The 23039-nt window shown below is 42.4% G+C and overlaps 1 protein-coding gene across 1 annotated transcript in view; it reads right to left on the bottom strand.

The window, feature by feature from the left end:
* Positions 1 to 22030, bottom strand: part of MYOM2 (myomesin 2) — a 98176-nt gene extending 76146 nt beyond the window's left edge. Inside the window, exons 1-6 of the mRNA XM_073336199.2 lie at positions 21924 to 22030; positions 20590 to 20712; positions 17253 to 17391; positions 16900 to 17057; positions 14353 to 14445; positions 116 to 204 (exon numbers count right to left, since the gene is read on the bottom strand). Coding sequence (XP_073192300.1) covers positions 116 to 204; positions 14353 to 14445; positions 16900 to 17057; positions 17253 to 17391; positions 20590 to 20712; positions 21924 to 22030 — 709 coding nt within the window. The remainder of the gene's footprint in view (positions 1 to 115; positions 205 to 14352; positions 14446 to 16899; positions 17058 to 17252; positions 17392 to 20589; positions 20713 to 21923) is intronic.
* Between the last annotated feature and the right edge of the window lie 1009 nt (positions 22031 to 23039).

The raw sequence follows: 23039 nt of genomic DNA, 5'->3' as shown, positions 1-23039 counted from the left end.
AAGAATGTTTGTCCCCAGGCTCATCTTTTGAGGGTGCTATGCAGGTTTCCTTTGAGGATGAGGACTGATTTTTTTATTATATTTATTCCAGGTTTAATTGCTATATAGGACTTACTCCTCACAACCACAGCAGCATTGGTTGACACCTGCCCATGGATATTTGTTGCAACTGCTGTATAGGTAGCAGTATCATCAAAATTAGCTCTGTGGGGAAAAGAGGAAAATAAAGTACTGTTAATATAAACAAAATTCATAAGTAAAGATCATAGAATCATAGAATACTAGGGTTGGAAGAGACCTCAGGAGGTCATCTAGTCCAACCCCCTGCTCAAAGCAGGACCAACACCAACTAAATCATCTCAGCTGGGGATTTGTCAAGCTGGGCCTTAAAAACCTTTAAGGATGGAGATTCCACCACCTCCCTAGGTAACCCATTCCAGTGCTTCACCACCTTCCTAGTGAAATGGTGTTTCCTAATATCCAACCTACACCTCCCCTACTGCAATTTGAGACCACTGCTTCTTGTTCTGTCATCTGCCACCACTGAGAACGGCCGAGCTCCATCCTCTTTGGAACCCCCCTTCAGGTAATTGAAGGCTGCTATCAAATCCCCCCTCACGCTTCTCTTCTGCAGACTAAATAACCCCAGTTCCCTCAGCCTCTCCTCGTAAGTCATGTGTTCCAGTCCCCTAATCATTTTTGTTGCCCTCTGCTGGACTCTCTCCAATTTGTCCACATCCCTTCTGTAGTGGAGGGACCAAAACTGGATGCAATACTCCAGGTGTGGCCTCACCAGTGCCGAATAGAGGGGAATAATCACTTCCCTTGATCTACTGGCAATGCTCCTACTAATACAGCCCAATATGCCATGGACCTTCTTGGCAACAAGGGCACACTGGTGACTCATATCCAGCTTCTTGTTCACTGTAATCCCCAGGTCCTTTTCTGCATTTGTTTGACCTTGTGCTTGTTTGTTTGAACAGTGTGACTGTTTGACTGTGTGCTTGTTTTTTTCTGCAGAACATTTGTTTGACCCCGTGCTTGTTTGTTCAGATAGTGTGACTGTTTGATCATGTGTTTGTTTGTTCTAATAGTGTGACTGTTTTACCGTGTGGGTGTTTGATTGAAAAGTGTGAATTGGGAGTGCTTTGTTCCAGGTGGGCCTTGAGTGGTTGATTGGAGGAAAGGCTTTGAGCCAGACCACCTGCTTCAAGCCAGCAGCCTTATAAAAAGGCAGTCAGTTGTGAACGAATAAGCAGCAAACCGAGGTCAGGCAAACAGAGGGAGTTTGCCTGGGGGGAGTTCGCAGAGTGTTTCTGCCTTTCAGGCTCCTGTGAATAGTACATACAACACCTGAGGAGCCTCTTAGAAGGAAGACATGGATAGTGAGCGATCAGCTGTTGTGACCTGCACAGAATGTGCCATGTTTGTCTTTCTCCCAGAGGACAGAAGCGACTTCGTATGTACAAAGTGCAAGCTGGTCTGTATATTGGAAGAGAAGGTTAGAGGACTAGAGAACCAGGTATCAACCCTCCATTACATCAGAGAAAATCAAGATTTTCTGGATAGAAGTCAGTGTTTGGTTCTGGAAGCAAAACATGCCAAAGAATCAGAGTGTGCAGTACAGAACGGGGAAGAGTATTGGCAGCAGGTGACCTCCAGAAGAAAGAGGAGAACCTATGTACCCCCAATGCAGATAGAGGGGCGAAACTGTTTTGAGGCTTTCTCCACAGGTACTACTGTGGAGAAGGATTTGGAAGAGCCCTCTGAGGGAAGGTATCAGAAAGAAACCTCATCAACCAGAAGGCATGAGATGCATTGTCCTAGGGATAGGGGTTCCATGACCACCACTCCAAGCTCTGTTGAAGAATTGCCACTTTTAGGTCTGTTATTGAGTGACAAGTGAGACTGAAGTGTTGTCCGACTGGTTTTTGAATGTTATAATTCCTGATGTCAGATTTGTGTCCATTTATTCTTTTGCATAGAGAGTGTCCGCTTTGACCAATGTACATGGCAGAGGGGCATTTCTGGCACATGATGGCATATATCACATTGCAGGAAATTGCAAGCCGTTTCTTTTCCCTTTGTACCACTCAGGCAACACATAGGTAACAGAGCAGTCCAGGGAATCTGGCCTAATATTGCTATAGACAAATGGGTTTGACCTGATATTTTTTTATTTAAGAAAAGAAGTTGATTAAGGACCAACCAACTTTATTTTTTAAAGGATCCTTAGTGCAGCAGCAGAGGGTCCAATGGTGGAATAACTCACTCTTCAGAGCCTTCTTTGGTGTGGAACTGGCAACATGTTTGCATATCTGTTCGTGTTAAGATTCCAGTGCAAACTTCCACATCCAAGGACAATGGGCCTGATTCTTTTTACACCGAGTTCAAACAGGAGTAACTCCCCTGGAGTTACACTGATGTAAAGTTGTGGTACGGGAAAAGAGAATAGCTCTTTGTATTTTGGTTGCGTAAAAATAAATTTTATGTAAATATACATGACACGTGAGTAGGTTCATGATCTGAGGACTTTGTGCAATTTAAGAGAAGCTCTCTCCATTTATTGGAGACCATGACTTTTAAGAAGCAACCCTGCACATGCCTGCATTCACTTTCATCTCAGAAGAATAATTTGGCATCATCCTGGAAACTCACAGATGAAATAGATAAAAATATGGCTACAAGATGATGGAAACCAAGTGTGAAAGAACAGAACAAACTGAAAAAAGTTTGATGCAAAATACCCAAAAGGATTGCAGATTTTGTGGCATACAGCATGGGTGTTGCTCACATAGCAGGCATGTCACACACTTGCTTTTGAGCCTTGTCATATACTCTGGACTGTGACATGCCACAAAGTGGAACAACCCATCCCGCTTATTTTCAGAAAATTTGCCTTTTCGTGAGAGTAAACATGACCAGATGATGGGTCGAGCAATGGAATTACATCACTATAAATGTACAGGGCTCACAGCACCCCCTAAAGGCAGATCTTCAGCCATGCATTTTACAAAACAAAGTGGAATAATACAGAGTATATTTTACAATTAATTATCAAAGACACAACAACAACCCCGAGACTGGCTTGTGTTACCACAAAAGCCCAGGATAGTGCCCTAAAAACATGACAGCGCTGTAGGGTTACGGTGAAATATTGTATGCTGGGAAAACAAATTAAGCAAATTTTAACTCACAATAGATGCTTTTTTAATACACGCTCAAAATATAAACCAATAATTGTTCACAAATATATCTAAAGTTTAACTGATCCTTTGCTATGGTATCTGGTCTCACGAAACTTTGGACATTAATTCTTAGCTTGTTAATATGATATTTCTGTACTTAGACTTTATAAGAAACACAGGAAAAAATATAATATAAAATTATCAGTATAAAATAACATTAACAGTGTGATGCAAAATGTCAAAAGCAAGGAAAACCTGCAGTAAGTTTTCCACTCTCTTCTTAACCCACCCAATAATGCCTAAGCATTGAAACATACATGGGATATAGGATTCACACTCTTTTCACAACCCACCGCCAAAATGCCTTGGTATAATGAAACAAGCAAAGAATGAACTGAGAGCTTTAATCTTAGATTTCTTTGCTTTCATTATTATTTAAACATTTTTACTTGACTTAGTACTGATAATGGGAGGATCAAATAATAATATATCAAAAGGATAACTTTTAACCAAATACCACTTTAAAAATAGTGGATTCGTCATCTTTACTCAGCATTTGCTTTCATACCTATTAGTGCAGAGGTTCTCAAATTTCACTGCACGGAGACTCCCTTCTGACAACAAAAATTACTACACAACCCCAGGAGGGGGGACTGAAGCCTGAGCTCACCGAGCCCCGTTGTCCTGGGTCGGGGGGAGGGGGGGGCAAAGCCCAAGTCCTGCTGCACCAAGCAGGCGTGGGGGCAAAGCTGAAGCCTGTAACCTGAGCCCCACCACCCAGGGCTGAAGCCCTCGAGCTTCGGCCCTAGGCAGTGGGGTTTGGGCTTTGACCCCGGGTCCCAGCAAGTCTAAACCAGCCCTGGCAACGCAATGAAAATGGGGTCCCAACCCACAGTTTGAGAACCGCTGTATTAGTGGGATGTATTTGATTACTGGTAACCAGTTAATAAACATTGCTAGTTATCAAAATTACACAGTATTCAGAACCATGATTTATTTAGTTACCACCATATGGCATGCAAGTAATCAGGAAACTGTAGAAATGTCTTTTTTAAACTGATGTAGGGCCCCATCCTGTCTTCCTTTGCCACTCAAACCTTTGTTTGACTCAAATCAGAATGCAAGAAATGCAGGATTGTTTCCATGAAATAAGAAAGCACAGTGAGATGTTCGATTAATTTGTCAAACGAATATATAAACGTACTGTCTCAAATTCTGCTCTCGGTTACACATGTGCAACCCCCAGTTGATTGGCTTATTCTGTTATAAGTGATAAGAATTTGGCCCATAGTAGTTTCTCCTGTTTGTGAAAGTCTTTCACACAACAAAAGGACAGAAAAAACATTTATAAAAATAGCATAATGTGATTTAAAATCAGTAGTATTGGTAGGGAATTTGGGTGGGTGAAGTATTTTTACTACTAATAATTAGAGCTGGGCAAAAAAAATTGTAAAAATCATTTTTTCCATTGGTTCCACCAAAACAACTCTCAAATTCAAGTCAATTTTGGCAAACTGTGTCAGTCAAACACAAAAAAATTAAGAAATGTCAAACTGGTTCATTTAGGATTTCTGACACAAGTCATTTCAACTTCTTGTTTGTAAAGATGATTTATTTTGGAATTTCACTCAATTTTATTTTAAAATACACTTTATAAAGGTAAACAACCTTGGCAAATAAACATTTAGGGTCAAAGAAAATGTTTTGCTTGACCCCAAAACAAAAATTTTCAACTTTTTCATTATGCCTGAAAAATTGAACAGGGCTTATTTTAGATAGATCTAAACTGCTTTTTGGTTTGGTTTGGTTTTTTCCTATTCAGCAGTTCAGCCACTGATCCAAAAAGCTGGTTATTCACTAGCTCTACGAATCATTCAATTTTTTAAACTGGTTAGATTTCAAGCTGACAAATTTCCATTAGATTAGAATAAATCTACACTTATAGCTGGGGGTGCAACTCTCGGCTCAAGGATACATACCCATGTGAGCTGTGATTGAGCTAGCCCACAACAATTACAGTGTAGCCACGGCTACACAAGCGGTGGAAGGGGCTAGCCACCCCGAGTACGATCCTGTCCAAGACAGTAGGGATGTACCTCAGGTGACTAGCCCCACCTACTGCTTGCCCTGCCAAAGCTACGCTCTATTTTTAGTATGATCGCTCAGAGCTACAGTGGGTAAGTCTCCTTGAGCCAGAATTTACACTTCCAGTTCAAAGTGTAGACATACCCCCAGAGGAGGGAAGCTATTTGAGCTTATATGTACATACAGGTTTCTTCAGTTGTATGTAAACATGCAAAAGACATATTTATATTAATATAAATATGAGTGGTTTGTGACACAATCCGGCTTCTGTGCAATTTGTAACTTGAAGATAAGGTCTACACATTTGCTAGAGACTACTACTTTGAAATTTGACAATTGACCATTTCCGGCTATGTCTCTCTAATCTAGTTCTGCCTCATATGCGTTACACCAGTTTAGGATACGTCTACACTGCAAGTGAAGATGTGATTGCAACTCAGCTAGGTATAACCGTGCTAGCTTTAATCTGGTTAGCATGGCTAAAACTATAGCAGTGAAGACACAGTGGCATGGACTTCAGCATGGACTGTACATGCCTGTCCATGATATTGAATACATACACGCATTCCCTAGCCTGTGCCAAAGCCTATACTGCCACGTCTTCACTGCTATTTTCAGCCGGGCTAGTAGATTAAAGCTAAAGCAGCTGCAATCACACAGCTGAATGCAGTGCAGAGAGACCTTTGAATGTCTTTAGATTCAGTGGGCCAAAATCAAGGTAATGTGTAACGTGGTCAGTGGGTGTAAGTTACATATCATGTTGGTTTAACTTGTACTTTGAGGGAGGCCAGAAAAAGGTGCAGATTATACCAGCTCCTAATGATTCGCCTTTGAATAAGGCCCTAAGATTCAATATCAGTGAGCAAACTATCAATTTTATTGAATGCATCTATTCTGGTTGGACATCTGAACAAAACTAAATTTCCTAAGTGATAGTCCAAGGTATACGGGATCTTGTGTAAAAATTATGGTGGATTCTTGGTGTCTACAGAGGCTGGGGAGTGGTTTCTTCATCAGTTATCCTAATATTCTGGTCAAGAATGTGTTTCCTAAACTTTGAAAAGGTCAGATGAAATGCATACAGTTTATCTTCAATAGCATGAGATGGGAATGCAGAATTAGGTCTGTCCCAAGATAATGATAGTTTGTGTGAAGGTAAAACTGCCCTGAATCTTTATCATGTTCTTGAGTGTTAATATTTGCACTGGGACCTTTACACTGGCAGATACGTACATTTAAAATGCACATGTTCATCCGTCTGGCTAGCATAGATTGCGCCACAGGAGTGCAGAGTGAAATAACATTTTTGCCTGAATTGGCATTCATTTCAACCCATGTCAAAAACAGAATGGAGACTGTAGTAACCACGCATTTGGTTAAAGACACCCACTTTCGGTATGAATTCAGTTGTCCTGAGTCTCTCCTATGCTGAGGACCTTTTCCATTGCCTGGGCATAAAAGGCTGTAGATGATCCCCAGGGGATACCCTCTGGTAGAGATGGTCAAAGTTTTGCTAACTTTCAAAATGTGGACAATGGAGATGGGAGGGCCCCAAAAATTTTTCCTGACTCCCCCCCACACACGCACACACACACACACACACGCTTTATTTTAATCAGCTCTTCCTCTAGTATGGAGCTGGGGAAACGGATGGTTCTCCAGTCAGCGCAGACCCAGCGTAAGATTTTGACACCTGCTTCCTAGTATAGGTGGCCTGGTAGGGGTGGCTGAGGGTCGGAGGGGCCATAGCTGGGGTGCTTAATGTTTCAGTTTTGCTCTGCCAGTAGAACAGCTTTATCCATGCTCCCAGTTTAGGAGGCATGTCAGTGCTGTGCTGGGGGAGGGTGTGAGAAGGGGTGTGGCTGGAGTGCATAACAGCCCCTATGGTGTTTGCAGTCCCCTCTATAGCCTCCTCCACTAACTGCCTCCCTCATGAAGGAAGATTTTTGTCAGAAATGCTACCAAATTGAACTCATGAAGTTTCATAGTCCTTCTGTCCTTCTTTCACTGCAGGAGTAGCCACAACACATGGTCCTTGGTCAGTCATTTTGTCTTTTACCTCACTCCATATTTCTTAGCTCTTGCAGCTCAGCTTGTATGTGCTAGGATGGGAACTCCTAGGATGGGCCATTTCCAGCAGTTAACAGGAACGTCCGAGGAGCAGTGAGGGGTGGAGGAAATAAACATGGGGAAATAGTTTTACTTTGTGTAATGACACATCCACTCCCAGTCTCTATTCAAGCCTAAGTTAATTATATCCAGTTTGCAAATTAATTCCATTCCAATTCAGCAGTCTCTCGTTGGAGCCTGTTTTTGAAGTCTTTTTGTTCTAATATTGCGACCTGTAGGTCTGAAATCGAGTGACCAGAGAGACTGAAGTGTTCTCCGACTGGTTTATGAATGTTATAATTCTTGACATCTGATTTGTGTCCATTTATTCTTTTACGTAGAGACTGTCCAGTTTGACCAATGGAAGCCACTATGGATGTAGAAGCCCTCTACACCAACATTCGACACAAAGATGGACTACAAGCCGTCAGGAACAGTATCCCCGATAATGTCACGGCAAACCTGGTGGCTGAACTTTGTGACTTTATCCTCACCCATAACTATTTCACATTTGAGGACAATGTATACCTTCAAATCAGCGGCACTGCTATGGGTACCCACATGGCCCCACAGTATGCCAACATTTTTATGGCTGACTTAGAACAACGCTTCCTCAGCTCTCGTCCCCTAACGCCCCTACTCTACTTGTGCTACATTGATGACATCTTCATCATCTGGACCCATGGAAAAGAAGCCCTTGAGGAATTCCACCATGATTTCAACAATTTCCATCCCCACATCAACCTCAGCCTGGACCAGTCCACACAAGAGATCCACTTCCTGGACACTACAGTGCTAATAAACAATGGTCACATAAACACCACCCTATACCGGAAACCCACTGACCGCTATTCCTACCTACATGCCTCCAGCTTTCACCCAGACCACACCACACGATCCATCGTCTACAATCAAGCTCTACAATACAACCGCATTTGCTCCAACCCCTCAGACAGAGACAAACACCTACAAGATCTCTATCAAGCATTCTTACAACTACAATACCCACCTGCTGAAGTGAAGAAACAAATTGACAGAGCCAGAAGAGTACCCAGAAGTCACCTACTACAGGACAGGCCCAACAAAGATAATAACAGAACGCCACTAGCCACCACCTTCAGCCCCCAACTAAAACCTCTCCAAGGCATCATCAAGGATCTACAGCCTATCCTGAAGGACAACCCATCACTCTCACAAATCTTGGGAGACAGGCCAGTCGTTGCCTACTGACAGCCCCCCAACCTGAAGCAAATACTCACCTGCAACCATACACCACACAACAGAACCACTAACCCAGGAACCTATCCTTGCAACAAAGCCCGTTGCCAACTGTGTCCACATATCTATTCAGGGGACACCATCATAGGGCCTAATCACATCAGCCACACTATCAGAGGCTCGTTCACCTGCACATCTACCAATGTGATATATGTCATCATGTGCCAGCAATGCCCCTCTGCCATGTACATTGGTCAAACTGGACAGTCTCTACATAAAAGAATAAATGGAGACAAATCAGATGTCAAGAATTATAACATTCATAAACCAGTCGGAGAACACTTCAATCTCTCTGGTCACTCGATTTCAGACCTACAGGTCGCAATATTAGAACAAAAAGACTTAAAAAACAGACTCCAACGAGAGACTGCTGAATTGGAATTAATTTGCAAACTGGATACAATTAACTTAGACTTGAATAGAGACTGGGAGTGGATGTGTCATTACACAAAGTAAAACTATTTCCCCATGTTTATTTCCCCCACCCCCCACTGCTCCTCGGACGTTCCTGTTAACTGCTGGAAATGGCCCACCTTGATTATCACTACAAAAGTTTTTCTTCCCCCACACCCCCACTCTCCTGCTGGTAATAGCTCATCTTAAGTGATCGCTCTCCTTACAGTGTGTATGATAACACCCATTTTTTCATGTTCTGTGTGTATATAAATCTCCTCACTGTATTTTCCACTGAATGCATCCGATGAAGTGAGCTGTACCTCACGAAAGCTTATGCTCAAATAAATTGGTTAGTCTCTTAGGTGCCACTAGTATTCCTTTTCTTTTTGTAGTCTTGACAAAAGCATCCATGCTGGAAGAAATCTTTTGACCTAGTCACAAACATTGCGGTGTCTAAATTAACTGTAAACAGTTAGAGGAGAGACTAAATGTTACTGTGGACAATAACAAAAACCACTGATCAGTAGCAGTAAAAAAGAATGTATAAGGAATGGGATAGAAATAATACAGAAAATATAGTCTGCCATTATATAAATCAGTGGTACACCTGCATCTGGAATACTGTGTTCATCCTAGCTCAAATGAATAGAACAGAAATAGAGCCTGTTTAGAGCGAGGAGAAAAGAATCATCAGAGGCCAGGAAAGGCTTCCATATGAAGAAATATTGAAAAGATTGGCCTTCTGTCTTAACTAAGGAAGCCCATCTAGGGGGGAATAAAGACATAAAATTAGTGACTAGTATAGGGAAATGATCCTATTTCTTCTATTGCAAGAACAAGGGGACATTCAATGAAAGAAAAAAGCAGAAGTTTAAAGAGTGAAAAGAAAATACTTTATAATGACCATGGGAACACATTGCTATGTGATATCACTGAAGCTTAATCAGATGAACACAAGAATAGGACATTTATACTGGTAATTGAGAACATCCACACTTACATTAGATCAGTTACAGAAATAGAAGGGATATAAACCTGTATGCTCCAAGGCATACTGCAGTTTCTAATTGGTTTGGGTAAAGAAGAAATTTCCCCTAAAGGTAGGCTATTCCAATGGTCCCCTAAACCATTTCATAGAATCATAGAATATCAGGGATGGAAGGGACCTCAGGAGGTCATCTAGTCCAACCCCCTGCTCAAAGCAGGACCAATCCCCAACTAAATCATCCCAGCCAGGGCTTTGTCAAGCCTGACCTTAAAAATATCTAAGGAAGGAGATTCTACCACCTCCCTAGGTAACGCATTCCAGTGTTTCACCACCCTCCTAGTGAAAAAGTTTTTCCTAATATCCAACCTAAACCTCCCCCACTGCAACTTGAGACCATTACTCCTTGTTCTGTCATCAGCTCCCACTGAGAACAGTCTAGATCCATCCTCTTTGGAACCCCCTTTCAGGTAGTTGAAAGCAGCTATCAAATCCCCCCTCATTCTTCTCTTCCGCAGACTAAACAATCCCAGTTCCCTCAGCCTCTCCTCATAAATCATGTGTTCCAGACCCCTAATCAGTTTTGTTGCCCTCCCCTGGACATTTTGCAATTTTTCCACATCCTTCTTGTAGTGTGAGGCCCAAAACTGGACACAGTACTCCAGATGAGGCCTCACCAATGTCGAATAGAGGGGAACGATCACATCCCTCGATCTGCTAGCAATGCCCCTACATATACATCCCAAAATGCCATTGGCCTTCTTGACAACAAGGGCACACTGTTGATTTATATCCAGCTTCTCGTCCACTGTAACCCCTAGGTCCTTTTCTGCAGAACTGCTGCCGAACCATTCGGTCCCTAGTCTGTAGCGGTGCATGGGGTTCTTCCGTCCTAAGTGCAGGACTCTGCACTTGTCCTTGTTGAACCTCATCAGATTTCTTTTGGCCCAATCCTCTAATTTGTCTAGGTCCCTCTGTACCCTATCCCTACCCTCCAGCGTATCTACCTCTCTTCCCAGTTTATTGCACCTTCTTCTAAAACATCTGCTATTGCTCGCTGTCAGAGACAGGATACTGGACTAGAGGGACCAGTAGCCTGATGCAGTATGGCAATTCCTATGTTTCTGAGAATTGTGAAATGGGATTTGGGGAAGTGCACAAGTCAGAATTACAATGCAAACATCAACACCATTTGTCGTTACTACTCAAGACAGAACTTGAACTCAGGTCCCCAATGGTGAAAGGCTAGCATAAGACCCCTCCAAGCAGCCAGAAATCAACAGTATATGAAAAGGGTTGTGTCATGTGAATCCAGAAGATATGGTAAATTGACCAAAGGATGTCTTAAAAATCTGAGACGGAGCTATGAAGGTGATCTGGGTTACTGTACAGGTTGTGAGTCCTCTGAGATAAATGGGCAGATGAAAGTTTCCAGTTACAATTTTAAAATGAGGTGATGCTCTGTTTTTGGCATCTCAAGAATTTTTCTATTTGGGGACAAGAAACACCCAGTATATTCATAGGAATAAATATCACACTTGCATCATAAGTAAAAGTTCACTACATAAGCTTCGGAGAAGTGCTAAGAAGACAGCCAAGAAATTCCAAAGCCATTTTAAAACTGTCCACAGCTCAGATGACATGTAGCTCAGCACTTTGGTATGGACAGCTGAGAAGAGTACAGAAGTGGCTAGGTAAATGATCTTAGCTGTTCTATATCCAAAAAATAATATAAGCACATTTCAGATAGTTGGATCATCCATTTTAAGGACTACACCACATCTTTTTTTCTCCTTCCAAATACAAGAAATAGGCAGGATTTTTTTTGTATTAAAAAGGTATAGCTAGTAATATCAAAGTGGGCTTTTATTTCTTGCATGTCTAAGGCCCTACTTAACTTACAATATTGCAGAAACTGCGTATTCTGCAATATTAGACTTCCACTGAATTTTGACAGCGGGAGCCCCCACTCTCAGCCTCGGGTGGCCAACAGCAGAAAATAGCAGAAAAGTAATAATGGACTTTTATTACCACATATAACAAGGTCCATTATTACTTTTCCACAATTTTCCATGGCTTGTCCGTACCTCAGCCGCAATTTTATGACAATCATCTCACTATTCAAGAAGGGCCTTGTGCATGTCATATTTCTATCATTTTCATACAGTCCACAAACCAGTTTCACATGAAAGAAAGCGGTAATAAAGTGGCTTAGTGGAGTTTAAAAATATTAGTTCAAGACAATGTATGCCTCGGAGTTAGAATCAGTCATGAAGCTGCCCCAATTAGACAGGATCGTTTTGGCAAACAACTGTTAAACAAGGAAAAGGTGAATAATTCAGGAAGAAGTTGAGAAGCTTCACTTGGAAAAGAATGTATTGGCAGAGAATAGGAAAGATGAAGTGAGTGTATGGGTGCCAGGGGTTAGCTGTTTGGATAAGTGTGGGTGTGTCTGGGTGAGTATGGATGGGCATAGGTTCCAGTGGGTGGTGGCTAGGCAAGGGGGAATGCCAGAGGGTGTGGGAGCGTTTGTGGGTGCCAGTCAATGACTCTGTTGGGGTGTCTGGGTGAGTGTGAGTAGGTATGGATGCCTATGGGGGAGTGGGTGGCTATCTAGGCGAGTGTGGGTGCCTGGTAGGGAGGAGAGGGGGGAAATATTTGGGGAGGGGATCAGCAACAAGCACCCTCCCAGCCAGGCATCAACACGTCCACCCATATTCCCCTGGACATCCATCCACCGGCACAACAAAAGACACTCACAAAACTACTCCACTCGCCCCCATGCTACTCACAGGCAACCATACCCACATTCATGCACACAGCCACCTGCTGGCACCAACAAAGGCACCCAGGTACCATCACACTCACCCGAGGTGCCACCCACTGGGACTCAGTCACCCAAACATCACCCACTAGCAACCACTCTCACCCTCCCAAATAGCAATGGAAGAGTTTTTCCATTCTCACTTCTGAACAGGCTGTCTCTCACCAGCCTTTCCTGACACCCAAAGGGCCAGGACAGATGGTATGAGTCAGCCATGATCTGAGCCCTTAAAGGGTGCGGGAAGTGGCCAGCAAACTGAATTCTGAAGATGTGGGAAGAGGCTAATAGTTTCCTCCCTCATCCAGGAAGGGGAGTAAAGAATAAAGATAAGTGGGGCAGAGCCCAGTGGCTATTGTGGAAGTCTCCTAGACAGGAATAAATTTCTCCACTATCCACTGGAGCCAAAGGAAGGAGGTTAGGGATTAGCTATCCCTTTCCACAGAAGCCAAAGATTTGGGGACAGGGCTTCCTGCTTCAAGCAGAAGGAATGGTGCACTACTGTTCCTCTACTTCTGGCTGGCCTAGCTCAGGGCTATGGCTGACAGCTGGAGACAGGATGGGTGAGTGAATATGTGGCCAGCCAAATATCACACACAAATATTTGAACTGTTTGAATGTAGCCTGCGGTCAGATTTTTGGTAAATTAGTAAGGACAGATGAAAATATTTAGACCCTTATTTTTCTGTCTTGACACCATTGTTCCATCCACACTGTTGTTGCTTTTGTTTTTTTTTTAAACTTGTACCAAGTCATATATTATATGTGAAATACAGTATTGCAACTCTGTGTCCTAGCTGAGGTTTAGTGAAGGTTGGTTTTGAGTGCTGACACCTGTTACGACATTTGTTTTTCTTTCATGCCATGACTTTTAAATTGTCTTCAAGACATAATGGTTTAAAATAGATAAATATAGATTTTCAGAACTTAAAACCTTTTAAAGAAACCATTGGACTCTCCCATTCCCACCCACAGGAAAACAAATATATAAGGTAAGTAAAACATGACAACCTGCTAACAGAGCCAAATACCGTCCGTTGAATTTTCTAGCCACGACTAGCTAAACTTTTCTAAGCTTCAAGCTCTGAACAAAGAGTTGCTGCCATGGTGGAATAGACTATTAAAGAAAAACAAACTGTGCCACTCTAGCTGCCAGAATGATGAGATTAAAATATTATAATGAGGGTTTTTTTTAAATTGATCCTTTTTTTTTCTGTTCACTTACCTCTAGATTTGTTTTTTTTCTTGCTGACAGTTTGGGTGCTGTGATAGAAATCCCTAGCTTTTCATTACACTGACCCCATATCCAGACTACTTGGGAAGTATCTTGCCACCTAAACCAAAGTAACAGCTAAGCAGAAGTTAAGTGTGCTGTATTTTGTGACTCTTTTGTAATACATTATAGAAATTTTCAGATGTATTTGCAGGAAATTATTTCAGTTAAAAGTCATAATCTAAATAACATTCTGTTATTCATCAGAATAATATACCTGTGTATCTCCAGCATATGCACTCCATATTTGCTTTCAATGCTGTACTTTCCCGGTTCACTTGCAGGCGAAATCAATTCCTCATTTTTATACCTAACAATCAAGAAAAAAATAAATAAACCACAGTAAAAGTTATAGATTATTCCAACAGGATGTCATGTATTAATAACTGAGCTCTCTCTGTATACATAAACAGATACAGAGAGCCTGACCATGACCTGCCCATACATGGTCATGCAATGGAATGAAAGGAAGTAGTTATCGTTTGGGCAGGGGTGGCATGTGAAGCTACACACCCACCCTGAGCAGGTGAGTGGGGAGGGGATAGAGATGAGAGAAAGTGTGTTGAACTCCCCAGCCCACTAGCCGTCAGAGCTAACTGGCATAAACAGAAGTAAGCTGCATCCTCATTAGCTCTATAAGTCACTTCATGTAAAAAGGGTGAGCAGCAGGGACAGAATTGTGACTGAGACAATTCTCCCCCGGGCTTCCCCTAGGACAGAATTTGCCACCCCTTTCTCAGGCCTGAACCTTACAGTTCAGTCTAGCCCAGTCTAGAAATCTTACAGCTATCTCTCTGTGTATGCTGTACACATAGATAATATATGAGGTTAGGTACCATAATGTTATTTTTTATTCACGTGAGCGAAGGTTGGCCACATAACTCAGAAGTAGTGAAAGCCCCAGACAGGGTGTGCGTGGTCATTACTGCCACATGCAAATAAAAAAAAATGCCTTGCACAGTATGGAAGGGAGGTGATGGGGCGGGCGAGGGTTACAGGGTGGGCTGAGTGCAGAAAAACTATGGTCCTAATTTTGTTCTCACAACAGTCTGATATCTTCATCAGAGTGACTTCTGATTTACACTACTGTGAATGAGGTCAGAATTGGGCCCAATTAGTACACTCTGCTCTCAGATCCACAGAGTAGCAATTTTGGGTACCTAGCAAAGAGGACAGAGGTGGCTTCATGCCATTTATGTGCCCCTCCTCAGTCCGCGCAGTCAAACTGATCCCTTGCATGAGTTAGAACAACTTGCACTGCTAGATAATGGTCCCCTAAGGGCTGCTGTACTGGCCAGGATCACCTGAGAGCATGATGCTCTAATTTTGCCCTTCCCACTCTGGCATGCTTTCAGCCCACCATGGCACACACACACACACGATGCTGGTGAAGGAGTGCCAGGAGGGGTTGACATATGTCTGGCTATTCCAAGCCTAGACCTGCTCATGATTCATCTGTTCTAGGGGAATCCTCAGCTGCAGACTGAAATTACTTTGAGTACCCTTTGCACTGTTGGAGTGGTGCAAAAGAAACTTAAGGGGAGCTAAGAATCAGACTCCATATTTCTAGCTCAGTCAGTGGTAGGGGATGTTAGACATAGGGGAATAAATATTTTATCAGCTACATTTCCAATTTTTAAAATATGTGCCTGAGTTTCTTTCAAGTGCTGAAAATGGCTATGTCATCCAGGATATCGTCTTTATCATTTTAAATCCACCAGTTAACCTGACTCTTCCTTTCAATAAGGATTTCTAGAGACAGAGAAAGAGATCCCAACTTCCTTCTGTTGACAAAAAGGTCTAAAAATCTGTTTTGAATTGTAGCCTAAGAATAACACGATTCTCAGATTTTTGTGGAAATTTGCCTCTTATTGTGGTTTCTGATTCTTGACAAGACCCCTGATAACTTACCCCAGCTAGAACACTTTTGATGATAAATTTCAAAGGCCAAATTCTCCTGCCAGTTGTATCGTTTTAATCCCATTAGTGAGGTTGCACCATGTAACTGACAGAAGAATGCACTCCCATCTCATCAAGCATAGGCATTCTCTCTCAATGTCCAATGTTTAACGACTAGATATTTTCATATATTCATTTGCAAATTTACACCATTAATTTGGACTTGAATAGGGACTGGGAGTGGCTGGCTCATTACAAAAGCAGTTTTGCCTCTCCTGGAATTGACACCTCCTCATCTGTTATTGGGAGTGGACTACATCCACTCTGATTGAATTGGCCCTGTCAGCACTGGTTCTCCACTTGTGAGGTAACTCCCTTCTCTTCATGTGTCAGTATATTTATGTCTGCATCTGTAATTTTCACTCTATGCATCTGAAGAAGTGTGGTTTTTACCCACGAAAGCTTACGCTCAAATAAATCTGTTAGTCTTTAAGGTGCCACCAGACTCCTTGTTGTTTTTGTGGATACAGACTAACACAGCTACCCCCTGATACTAGATATTATTGTCTTGTTATAAAACATTTAGCAAAACTCAGTGTATTTTACCACTTGCTAGGTTATTATCAATTAAATTAATGACCATTTTTTGCAGTTAGCATTCTGAAATATATATTTACTTGATACACTACAAAAAGTTTGTCCTTTAACTGCAGTATCCACAACTACTATCCACATATCTATGAGAATTATGAAGGGTTTTTAATATGACCATTATGTACATGACACTGAATAGTTCTGTCAGAGCTACCAAATGGAAAACAAGCTTAACACCAGTTTTAGAGGACTGGAAAGGCCAAACTCTTACCATTGTACAACAGGGGTAGGAAATCCTTGTACTGTGAAGTAAAGCCTCACAGACATTTTTTCCCAAACAGTATGAGACCTCAGTCGTACCAAAATTTCAGGAGCTCGACTTATACTTTCTTCAATGGTGTATCTTTCCAAGGCCATTTGTTCTTCTACCTATTGCACAGGATAGAAATAAAAAGCAGAGAGAAGGGGCATCATCTAGCACCAGAGTCAGAGATTTAGTCTGAAAGCTATCTTCAAATATTAACAGATGCAACCCGCTGTTTGGCTCTGTGAAGCACAGTTCTAAACTGCAGTTGAGTTTACAGTTCTGCTTGGAAAGGAAATTAAATTGTTCTGGTACAGTACCATCCTTTGTATGGTAACTCTATCCAGCTGTTCTCTTGCAAGGAGCCTGGCTGAACGAAGCTCTTCTTCCACATCAGCCAAATTGGCAGCAAACCGGATCCTCTTCTCTTCACTTATATCAGACTTTTGCTCATGAGTCCTGTATGGTAAGAGAAAACTATTTAGGATTAGCCCAGCGTCAAGGCTTTATTATTGTCACTGATACACAGCAGGCAGATGAGGGCTTGGAAGTCCTATTAGCAGCATTACACAGATACAGATTCGATCATGTGAACCATTTCCCGATCTCAAAACAAACATCTTAAAAACTGCAAATGAATGAGCCTTCTGTTTGCTTTCTCTTCCCTGTGAGCATATGAGGCCAGATCTTCAGTGGGAATTAACTGAAGTCAGGGGAACTCTGCTGATTTACCCCAGCTGAGGAGGTGGCCCAGGGATTCTGCAAATAGAGTTAAGTTATAAGAACAAAATCTACAGAAATCAAATACCAAATTTCCTAAGACTATCCAGGCTCTTTCCTTCCTTTCTCTACCCTTTTGTGGTTTGTGTATTATTGGTTTCCCCTCTCTCAGTTTCTGTTTGTTCTTATTTGTATCATTATCTATACCCCATATTTTGTAGAAGACAAAAACCACCAACATGTAACTCTAAGAACTGGAGATCAAATCCTGGGCCACTACCCTGTTCAAATACCAAGGGGGGAAAAAGCAGCAGTATCCTCCCCTCAGGCAGTGAAGCACACAGTAGAGGCTGCCTCACCCCCGTGGCAGAAGCGGTTTCTGCAGGCTCCCTGCACAGATCCTCTGCCCTATCCTCTGCTGCTGTGTAAGGAGCTCATGCAGAATGAGTCCACACACCATGCAGGGAATGTGTACCAGCATCTAGGCCAAGAGACCCTTTAAAACCATAATAGCTCAGGCTGGATTAGTGAATTAGGGAGGTACACCAGTGGCTGGAGACATTTTGCCCGTATAAACCAAGAGTGAGCATAATGCCGCCAGGTCATGAGGAGTAATGTGCTCAACAGTGGCCCTTATGCACCTTTGTAAAAAGGTGTAGCATGAACTACCCCCCGCCCGGCAGTCCTTCAGACACAGGGAGGAGGGCCATGTTCACACTCCCACTTCACGCCTAAGATACAAGTATTCTGAACCATATTCTCCTCTGAAGGAGTGTGAGCAGGAGGGGCAAACCTAGCATAACCTGTCAGGAATAGCTGTAAGAATGTCCCTACTGTGGAACCGGGGTGTTGGCACCCCAGGTCAGGAGAAGGCTTGTCATTCTGCACCTCTCTCTTCTCCTTCCCCCCCCATCTCCCCCTTGATAATGCTGATCTCAGAAAAGGGTGTTGGGAGAAACCACCAGTAGAGAGTAAGGCTCCTGAAGCAGCCAGGCCTCCATGGAGAATAATGGGGAGTGGTAGTGAGCAATGTGGAGGCACTGGTTCTCAGTAGGTTTCCCAAGACTCCTCATTATCTTAGATCATCAACATGTTTAGGAGGAGGAGCCCCTTCCTCTTTGTTGATGGTTATGGTCCAGGAAGCAATCCACACCTGCTTGCCTTGCCAATGGGCTGATTCAAGGGAAATTCCAACAAGGTGAACTTCACAAAGTGTATGACATAATGTGCCCCTTCCATGACTTTCACAACAGAAAATAAGAACTTAGGACCCAATCCGCCACCCATGAAAAAACTCCTCAACAGCCCTAGGGCTCACTTCTGGTTTATGTCTTATGTTCCTAAAGCTCATGTTTCAGGGTTTCAGCCAGCCACCAGCAGGGATCCAATGTATTCTAGGAGCGTTTCACAAACACACACACACCTCCTTCCCTTGAACCATCAGGAATGGCCATGGCAGGAGATGGAACATTGTTGGGGGAGAGCCAGAGATCTGAGGCAGCCTCAAGCAATCTCTCTCTCAGGTGCTTGGCTGGCTGGTTCTAGCTCACATGCTCATCACCTTATGTGAGGTCAGACTGGCAGTGAACTTAGAAGTTTTTTACCTTCCTCTGTAGTTTGGGGAGTGTGTCACTTCCTGGGATTATCTGAGTATATCTCACTTAGTCATTTCCCTGCCAATGCAGGGACCTTGAGCACTGGTGTACCTCTGTCCCTCCTATTCTCTGCCTGTGGCACATAAAAGTCTAATCTCCTGTGGGTTGTAATACTTTGGTCTCATTTCAGTTTTCTTAGCGTGTGGGTGCTGGGTGGTGTTTGTGGTCTGTGATACAAAGAAGGTCATACGAGATGATCCAGTGGTCCCTTCTGACCTTCAACTCTATGACTCCCATTTACTTCAATGAATATTGAATCCAGCCCTTATTTGTGTGGTTGTTTAAGCTATTTCTTTGTATAATTTCTTCATAATGTGAGCTCCAGGATTATTCTGCCTTGTACTGTTCAGCATGTGCTGTATCTCTTTAAATAATGAAATAGGTTAAAAATTCAAAACAGATTAAGATTTTTTTCTAAACTGCACCCTGCTTCCAGGGCACATGTCTCTTGATGATGGCAAAACTGGCATCAAAGGGATAGCTTGTAATCCTTCACATTATCTTCAAAGGAAAAAGAAGAATGCATTCCACTATCTATAGCCTTCATAACAGACATTGGCTGAGTCTTTGGTGTATTTACTGTGGAGTACGTCAGGACATATACAGCCACTCAAATTGATGAAATGGAATATAGTTGTCAGCACATTTATTATAGGACTTCATATCAATGCTGTAACTGAGGCAAGTTATCCTCTTGATAAATAGGATGTTAGGGAGATGACTCTAATACAATTAAGCTGTCCTCAACACATAATCTTAGTATTCAGTAAGGGCACAGTATATTTTCTCTTATTTTTAAAGTGCCAGATTCAGTGTAGATTTCAATTTCTTCTTGTTTTAAGTCTGTTTTCACAGCCAACTTGGAGTAAAATCCTGGACTGAAGGTCTAAGAAATATAAAATGTAAGAGACACACAGCCCTTTGGTATTCTAGCCATGAGACATTAATGAAGAACCTAGTGTCATAGAAGGCTCCCACCTTGTTGACAGCTCTGTCAGTGAACCTACTTTGCCACCTTGCTACCTTTCAGAGGTTCCTGGGTAGCTTTTTGTCAACAGTCATGAAAACGTGTGACTGTCTTGTTACTGAACTGCAAATTTAGTGCTGTGTCTTACAATAAACTTTCATGGTGAATTCCTGGTTCCACTGAGGACAGTGGAAATTTTGACCTTGACTTCAACAATGCCAGGAATTTTCCCTTAGAGTATACTGACAAAAAAAAGTGTCTGTTCCATGGCATTTGACCCAACAAAGTGATTTAAAGGCGCCAATGCAAGTTTACCTTTTCCTGTATTCTTGTGACTCTTCTTCGGCTGAGGTGTGCAACCTCCTGGCACAGAGCCTACATGTAGTTCTTTCTGTACTGGCAGAGGACTTAAAAGAAGCTGCCTGTCTAGAAGCGACCCTTCCAAACAAAAAGAAATTACTGTAAAATGGCTATACGGATAAAGCATGGAATTACAAAGTTCAAAGAAATTATATTCAAGCAGCTAAATGGAACTGTGCGGTGTTGTGTGAGAAACTTACACTTTAAGCTACACATGGGGTCTCACACACTGAAGTTGGGTTACATTCACTCCCATGCATCCTTAGTATCTAATGCCTAGTAGTGTTATCATCTCAGTGGAGGCTGTCAGCCCTTTTATGTAATTTAATACAGTGTCTTTATTCACTGTGCCCATCCCAAACTCTGACCATATTGCACAATTTTATAAAAACAATTTCAGTAAAATATCAGGGCCAATAAGCCCTCCTATGAAACATCCAACAGAGAGCATAGGCCTCCTACAGTATCTTCCTACCTCTAAACAACTCCCAACCCCACTTTTCTAACCCTTCATGCTAGTCTTGTGGCATGTTCTGAAGGCCACCAAATGGCCTGATTAACCAGGGAATGAAATGTATTCCAGGAGCATGTACCCCTTACAGTGAACACTCTTACAGTAGCCCCCCTTCCATTTATAGCAGGTGGGGCCAATCAACTCAAGCATCTCAGATGATCTGAAGTGCTGCAGTAACACCCTGGGAGAAAGGTGATCTCAGGTAGCCCTAGCAACAGAACTTGAGGCATATGGTTCCTTGAACCCATGGGTAAGAAAAGGCATTTTGAACATGGGAGAAATTGTAACTTGGTATAAAAGGGGAAATAAGAATCCCAAGGACCACAACCTGGAATAGCCCATAATGCATGAGGCCCCCTTCAAGGCAGTGAACATCTTCAAGGAACAGATTTGGCAGGAAGAATTTTAAAAACAAAAACACAGCACCCATGCTTAGATATATGCTAGAGCAATGGTCATCCCTAAAATCAAAGAGAGTTTTTACGAGTCATTACTTTGCTTTCCGGAAGGAGTTTCCAACCTGGAAGTAATGAACAGCTATCAGGGAGCCATGACCATTCCATATTGCTAAATAGAAGAGGGTCCCAGCTAGATAGCAGGGAGATCATGGGACAGAGAATTCACAGTATGAAAAAGTATTGAGAACCATTGCTCTCCATACGTCTGAAATTCAGAACAAAGTCACTTTTTTTTCTTTTACAAAATTCTACATTTTGAAATGGATTCCTCTGCAACAAAAGCTCCTCTACACTGATGGGAAATGTGTGATACTTACTTTCTTGCTGCATATTCTTGGAGCAAGTATCTTGTCTGAATGTTGCGGTAGGACTGATCAAAGTGTTTATGCCTTCTCTGGTAAAATGGAGCTCTCTTCGATGACATGCTGCAATTTCCTCCAGGCCCCAACTCCTACAAAATAAGTAGTGGCAGTCATATTTAGCCAAGGCTTTCAACCCATTATGATGCTTTCCTGAGAATCTTACAATACTGTTATTTGCTGAAGTATTTGTGATTTTACTATGGCCTGAGCAATTCCATTTTATGAATGACAAAGTCATATCTGATTAATATAGCCACCTCAGGCTGTGATCTCACTAACTAAAGGCATGTCTACGCTACCAGCCAGATCTACGGGCAGCGATCCATCCAGCGGGGGTCAATTTATCGTGTCTAGTATAGATGCGATAAATCGACTGCTGGTCACTCTAGCATCGACTCTGGTACTCCACCTCAGTGAGAAGCGCAAGGGAAATTGATGGGAGACGCTCTCCCATCGACACACCGCAGTGAAGACACTGCAATAAGTAGATTTAAGTACGTCGACTTCAGCTACGTTATTCATATAGCTGAAGTTGCATAACTTAGATCAATCCCCCCGCACTGTAGACCAGCCCTAAGTCTGGCTGGATATGATCAGTACTTGGATGGGAGACCTCATATGACATACTTCCCACTAACTCAAAACTAAAGTAATTCCCATGCATGGAGTCAGGAAAAGCTATTGTGCTCCCAGAGGTATTATCCATTTGTATTCACTAAAAATCCAATGACACCTTTTTGAAAAAGTAGGGATGTTACCACCAGTGTCCTGGATAAATATATTTATCCAGTGTCCTGGATAAATATGCTATATTACAGATAGCATAATTATAATCTGCCTGCCTAAATTCCTCTTGCAGTTTCAGTTGGACAGGGATTCTTCACTTCCTGTTCTCCTGCCCTAAATGGTCACACAGGATTGCTGCAAGCAGCTGAACAGCTGCCACATTCCACAGTAGAGGTGGTTGCATTTCAGTGGTGAGTGGAGCAATTCCTATATATAAAGTTTGCAAAGCACTTTGGGCCAAATCCTGAGGTCCTTAGTCAGGCAAATTCCCAGTGAGGTCAGTGA

The sequence above is a fragment of the Lepidochelys kempii genome, chromosome 3 (genome assembly GCF_965140285.1).
Source record: "Lepidochelys kempii isolate rLepKem1 chromosome 3, rLepKem1.hap1, whole genome shotgun sequence".
NCBI classification, from domain to species: Eukaryota; Metazoa; Chordata; order Testudines; family Cheloniidae; genus Lepidochelys; species Lepidochelys kempii.
Note: the sequence above shows the minus strand (reverse complement) of the source record. Positions and strands in the feature narration are given on the sequence as shown.